The sequence below is a fragment of the Carassius gibelio genome, chromosome A11 (genome assembly GCF_023724105.1).
Source record: "Carassius gibelio isolate Cgi1373 ecotype wild population from Czech Republic chromosome A11, carGib1.2-hapl.c, whole genome shotgun sequence".
NCBI lineage: Eukaryota > Metazoa > Chordata > Actinopteri > Cypriniformes > Cyprinidae > Carassius > Carassius gibelio.
The window spans coordinates 242,680-249,306 of record NC_068381.1 but is presented as its reverse complement, the minus strand read 5'-3'; the positions used below and the strand labels follow the sequence as shown (position 1 = coordinate 249,306).

Genomic DNA, 6,627 nt, shown 5'->3' with positions numbered 1-6,627 from the left:
TATTAATTAAAACAAGCAGAATGTGCTCATAAATGAAGAAAATACTTTTTCTCCCCATTAGGAAGGCTTTACAGCAACATTGTGAATTATAGGCAGTTGATAATGATGTCCACGACAAACGTCATGATGAGCGTCAATGCCGCTTTTGACCTTCACTGTGAGTTTGAAATCTTCAAGCTAACCCTCCTCTCGAATCTCTGCTGGAATTGGAGGGCTATATTTGGAGGAGTGCGATGATGTCACAAGTGGTCGAGGGTAGGAGCCTATAACAGAGGGGATGGAGTGAGTGTGTGAGTGTTTGTATGAAAATCAGAGACAACGCCGGCACCTTCAGGAGCTGCTGTCCATTGGTTTGAAACCGCTGTAAGTGAGTACCTTTTCAATAAAATATTGGAACATTTTTGGTTAATCATTTGGATCGACATTACTTTATATGAATTTGTTGTTAGTTTAAAAGTAAAATAAATAATAATGATAGAAATATTTTAATAATTTTGATGTTAAATGCTGAACATTTTAAAGTAATCATAAATGCTGTCTATACTGAATTGTTAGAAAAAAAAAGAAAAAAAAACAATACTGTTTTTTAACTCTGACATGGAATTTTGCGTTAACGCTCTTTTATTTTTCTTCTTTTGCACAAGAATAAATACAAGTATTCTGCCATGTATCATCTGAAGCTGCCCTCCCAGATACTGATCTTATTTGTGATGCTACTGTGTGTCTCCACTGTCCCTTACAACAGGCAAGTCTTCTAACACAGTGTGAAAGGTGAAAATGTACCTTTTTAGGGTGTATTTTTGATCTGATTTCTGATAATTATTTTAGGATGCCCCTGATTCAACCCTTAAAATAAGAAACTTTAATTTGTGTATAGCCTAATGTAGTTAGGTTGATTCAGACAAATTAGATAATATTTTTCATTTAGAATCAGTTAATTCAGATGATATAATAGGCTGACACATTTAGGTTACCTGACAAACATATTGTTTTTTACATATAATACTGTACAAACATATTTACAAAACATATTGTCTCTTGAACTCTTTAATGTTTTTTTTTTAATTAAGAAAGAATGACTGAATATTTAGAGTTACATAAATTCAAATATTAAATATATCTTATCTATCTAATCATAGATTCGTTTGAGTACACTGAAAACAATGGTAATATCAAACTAACTGGTTTTATTCAAGTCTGAATCATTATTTAATTTCCCTGATTTAATCTTTACCCATTATTTTATACCAACAAAGCTAATATTCAGTTATTAAAATAGCGAGAAATAGCTAACAGTCTCTGGTTATCACTCTTTTACAGTGTATGTGTGTACTGTATATATAATCAGCATTATTTGTTTCATGATAATAGCATTGTACCGTATGCATTCAAAAATGATAAATATAAATATACTGTGCATAATTACAGCAGAACTGTGTGTGTTTGTGTAAAAACATCTTGCTAAAAATTAAGACAAGTTTTGGTTATGTTTGATCATTTATTATTATTACTGAGACTTAATTTTTCTAATTCAAAACTTGAAACTATACATGTTAATGCAGATTTTTCCTGTGAAATATTTATGAATGTTTATTTATTTTACATTTTACATTTTAATAGTAGTAATGTATAAATTTTATTTGTAGAATGTGAACATTTTTGTTATTATATTTTTAATAAGAAAACATAATGATTTAAACTATGTATTAGTTATCATTACAATTAATTACCCCCTTTTCTCCCTGTATAAGCCAGAAATTAACTACTGGTACATCCTTAATTTAAATTTAGTTTTAAGTGAAATCTTGGCACTATATACCCCATATGAAACATGGCAATTTAATAATTCCCATACCTCCAATTGTGATATTTATTATTGTTAAAAATTTAACCAATCATTAAAAATGTGGAACCTAGTCATAAAACAGTGTCTAAGTATTGACAGTAACTGTAAATACTGTAAAAAAAAAAAAAAAAAAAGAAAAAGAAAAAAGAAAAAGTGTGGCTATTTCTTTCTGATTTAACCTTTAAATACTCCAGGTTCGGGCCATTCCCGAGCTCGAAGCCCTTCCCCGGACAGCACGCCAAATACGCATACCATACCTCAGCTAATTATATGTAAGCGTGAACTAGTGAAATATGACTTTTGCTGGTGTAATTTAACGTATTCAAATATATTGTTATTTCATTTTATTTTTAGTTCAATATAACCAATTTATAATATAATGGTTATGCTAATGTTAATGTAAACACATCCAATAACTATTTTTGATCACCTAAGGTTTGTATGATGTAACAGATTATTTGGTATCCTTGTAACAAGTGTGTAGAAGTGAGTGTAAGTGATATGATCAGTGGGCACAAATGGTCCTCTTACAGCACATCTCCACTTCAGTAGACTGTCATTGTCAGGGAAAGTGGCACTTTCTAAGCAGCTCTGGATGAGATGGTGCTTTGTGGCCTCTTCCTGTCAACAGGTACTCCCTGCCATTCAATGAAAAGCCAGATGACTTGCAAGAAGCTGATGGATGGCTGGTTACAGATTTATCAGACAATCCATTTCTGAGTTTTACAAGGCCACGGCCTCCCAGTGGCCTCCCTGCTGTCAACAGGTACTTATGCGAAATTATTGTCAATTATGATTCAGAGTTTAAGATGTTGCCATTTTATTAAATAGTAATACCATCAAAGCCTTTTAAACCATTTGTAATTGTGTTTTTGAGGTGGAATATATTAAAGACTGAAATTAAACATTTTATTATACTAATTCAGATTCAAATTCTGTCATGGCAACTCTCTGAGAGTTTAGCATGGTAGTATACATGGCAATGTTAATGTGTTTGGTCTTGGCAGAATATATCTGCTATGCTGCTGCTGTTGCTGTGGTAGAGCAAGTACCGAGATCTGCTACTGCCAAATATATCCACAGACATGCTGCTGTGATCATATATGATGCTGCTGCATGTATAACATATTAAAAAACAATATGAAAAAACTCCCACACATAACATAAATTATATCACCCCGTAGCAGATCTATACAGGTGGAGCTGGGAAGGTGGAGGGTTTCTGAAGTGTGCTGCAACTGCTGCAGCAAGCTCTAGCCAAGTATTTGAATGTTGAGCAGCAAGCTCAATGGCTGCTGATGTGAAAGAACACAATCCGCTGTGCCATGTCACGTGAATAATCATGTGAATGTATCAGACTAAGTTCTTTGTTTAAATAAACATCATGCTAGTGATCCATGGCCATTTATTAGTTAGAGTTGATAATAATAATAATAATAGTAATAATAATAATAATAATAATAATAAGTTATTAGGTTATTAGGACCTCTTAATGTGATGTGATCTTTTCTTACTTTTTTTATGGGGTCTTTGAATTTTAATTGGTCAGTTCTAAAGTGTTTATATTATTATTGTTCTTGCAATATTGCTTCATCAAGTACAAAGTCTTTCAGCGTGTTTTAATTTATTGAGGCATGTGACTAAAATATCCTTTTAAACTTCCCCACAGTCATCACATGGAAAAGCGGAACTGTAACACAGCCACCTGCGTGACTCAGAGATTAGCAGACTTTCTCATCCGATCCAGCAACACCATCGGCACCGTCTACGTGCCGACCAACGTAGGTGCCAACACTTATGGGAAAAGAGACTTGCTGCAGTCGCCCATTTATCTGCCCCTCTAGTTTAAATATCAACACAGTAGAAAATACAGTCAAATAAATGTAATATGTATGATATGAAAAAGTTATTCTGTTTGTATGTTATTTTTTGTTTAATTTTTGTCCTGGTGTGCATGAAAGCCAGTGCCTTTCGGTCTAAACAATTGTCTGCAGCATTTTCAGTTTGGGGTAAACTTAGCATGTCTGAAGGTCTGATAGTGTTTTACAACATATCATGATGGCAGATGGCAGATGAATAAAATGTATTAGAAAAAGGATGTGAATATCAAAGAAGAATTAACATGTTGTTCAGATTTTTTTTTTTCTAATAAAAGAGAGATCAAAATTTGCTTCACTGCTCAATGTCATTATAATTGGTAAATAAATAGTTTTGTTTGTTTGTTTGTTTCTAATTGCTGACCAAATTTCAAATCAATGCAGCAATAAAGGTTTAATTTTCAAACAATGTTAATTATTTTCTGTTTTTCTGGAAATAATTCATATACAGTATAACCCTCATCAGAAACCGATCAAAACAGCAAAAGTACCATGCAAATATGGTTAAATATCCCATAACCATTCGAAAACAAATCCTGTCTGACACCATCTGATTTGATGCAGCACCTTGCTGTATGATTTATGATTAGCACACATATAAGTTAATGCACAACAACATCAAGTGGTTGGATAAACTGATTATAGCCATAACAAGATACTAATTTTTGCTCCATACTAGTTCATTATAGAACTCTGACGCTGACTAGACCCTGCAATACATACATAACCCCATGTACTATTCATAAAATGAGTACAAAATGCAGTAAAAACAGAGAAAATAGTACATTCAAACGCTTTTTGAAAGTCTTGAAGACATTGACACAGTTAATCTGGATTAAATCTGTCTCAGTTTGTTCTTTTTCTTCGTTATTCCAAACAGACTGGATGATGGTGAGATTAGATCTCTGTGTGGAGCACTGGCTGCTGTCAGACTATGGAGCCAAAAGAGTCTCAATAAAGATAAATGCACACACTACATTCACATATGCACACACAGGATTCATACATGCACACACATGATTCATAAATACACACACAGGATACACAAATGTGCACAAAATTTACAAATGCACACACAAAATTTAAAAAGCACAGATGATTCACAAATGCATACAAAATTCAGAAATGCACACAAAATTCAGAAATACACACACAATTCAGAAATGCAAACAACATTTAAGCGTCTGCTAAATGCATACATTTACAAATGCACTCAAGATTCACAAATGCACAGAACAAGATTCAGAAATGTATTTCTGATGCACACACACATATATCTTGATTTACAAACTGCTTGCGGTCTGTGAACTTCACTGCATTTGTGTGTGAATTTTGAGACTCCTCTGACTTGGCTCAACACAAAAATGCATGGAATGATCAGCAACCAATCAGATATCTCCCTTCTTTTAGCCAATCACAAGAACGCCCCTCACGTGCAGGATTGTTTACTTATAAGCCAATCCCATGAACACGTTCACACAGCGCCATATGCCTGTGGTGCGGCATATTATAGCCTACTTATTTATGAAATTGTATGAAAATACAGATGTTTAGATTATTTTTTATTATTTTTTACAAAATATAAATTTTAAAATGTCTCAATACATATAGCCCAGACTGTGACTGCAGAAAAAAAGTTAACCATGGATTCATAAATTTGCAATAGGCAATTATTTCATTTTATTGAAATATTTTAATGAAAGTAAAAAAAAAAAAAAAATTACACCTTTTTGAATATTTAAATATATGTAAATATCCTTTTGGATGCAATATAGAAGTCACTTTAATTATAATATTCGTTCCCTACATGAAGAGAGAGTCAGTGGTCCGCTGCGAGAGGAAATTGACTCTCCGGCTGCGCAAAGTGAGTCGCCGGCTGCGTGAGGAAAGTGAATCGTTCGCTGAGGAAAGTGAGTCGCTCGCTGCGTGAGGAAAGTGAGTCGTTCGCTGCGAGAGGAAAGTGAATTTCCGGCTGCGGAAAGTGAGTCTCCTGCAGCGCAAAGTGGGTCGCCGGCTACGTGAGGTAAGTGAGTCGTTCGCTAAGGAAAGTGAGTCGTTCGCTGCGTGAGGAAAGTGAGTCGTTCACTGATTGAGGAAAGTGAGTTGTTCGCTGAGAAAAGTGGGTCGTTCGCTGATTGGCTTATAAGTAAAAAATCCCCCACGTGGGGTGCATTCTTGTAATTGGCTCAAACAAGGGAGATATCTGATTGGTGGCAGATCATTCCCTGTTTAAAAAAAGGCATTTGTGTGGAGCCAAGGCAGAGGAGTCTCAAAATTCACACACAAATGCATTGAAGTTCACAGACCGCAAGCAGTTTGTTATTCAAGATATATGTGTGTGTGCATCAGAAATACATTTCTGAATCTTGTCCTGTGCATTTGTGAATCTTGAGTGCATTTGTAAATGTTGTTTGCATTTCTGAATTGTGTGTGCAGTTCTGAATTTTGTATGCATTTCTGAATCTTCTGTGCTTTTTAGATTTTGTGTGTGCATTTGTGAATTTTGTGCGCATTTGTGTATCCTGTGTGTGTATTTATGAATCATGTGTGTGCATATGAGAATGTAGTGTGTGCATTTATCTTTATTGAGACTCTTTTGGCTCTATATCAGACTCCTTGTGCAAACAAAAATCTCACTGGATTATTACATTTAATGGCAAAAATTATATTTGGAAATGTAAACTGATATTTCCTACTGACACACTACAGCAAAAGATGAAAGAACCGTGGCATAATATTGTTTTGATAAAAATAACTGTTTAACATTTTTAGTAAGTATTAAAAATAAGCTTAATAAAGACATATAGAAAGGCATACGTTATCTAAAATTAAAATTATTAAATATTAATAAAATAGAACACTGCTCTTTGAGCATATTCCTGCCAAAAAAAAAAAAAAAAAGAA

General features: G+C 33.8%; 1 protein-coding gene across 1 annotated transcript; it reads left to right on the top strand.

Moving 5' to 3' along the window:
- Nucleotides 1–310: 310 nt before the first annotated feature.
- On the top strand, nt 311–4,102 carry LOC128022807 (calcitonin gene-related peptide 2-like). Its single transcript, XM_052610595.1, has 5 exons — nt 311–363; nt 645–745; nt 2,300–2,307; nt 2,447–2,612; nt 3,516–4,102. The coding sequence occupies exons 2-5, from the start codon at nt 666–668 to the stop codon at nt 3,688–3,690; spliced, it is 429 nt and encodes a 142-aa protein (XP_052466555.1). The 5' UTR covers nt 311–363; nt 645–665; the 3' UTR covers nt 3,691–4,102.
- The last annotated feature ends 2,525 nt before the right edge of the window (nt 4,103–6,627 follow it).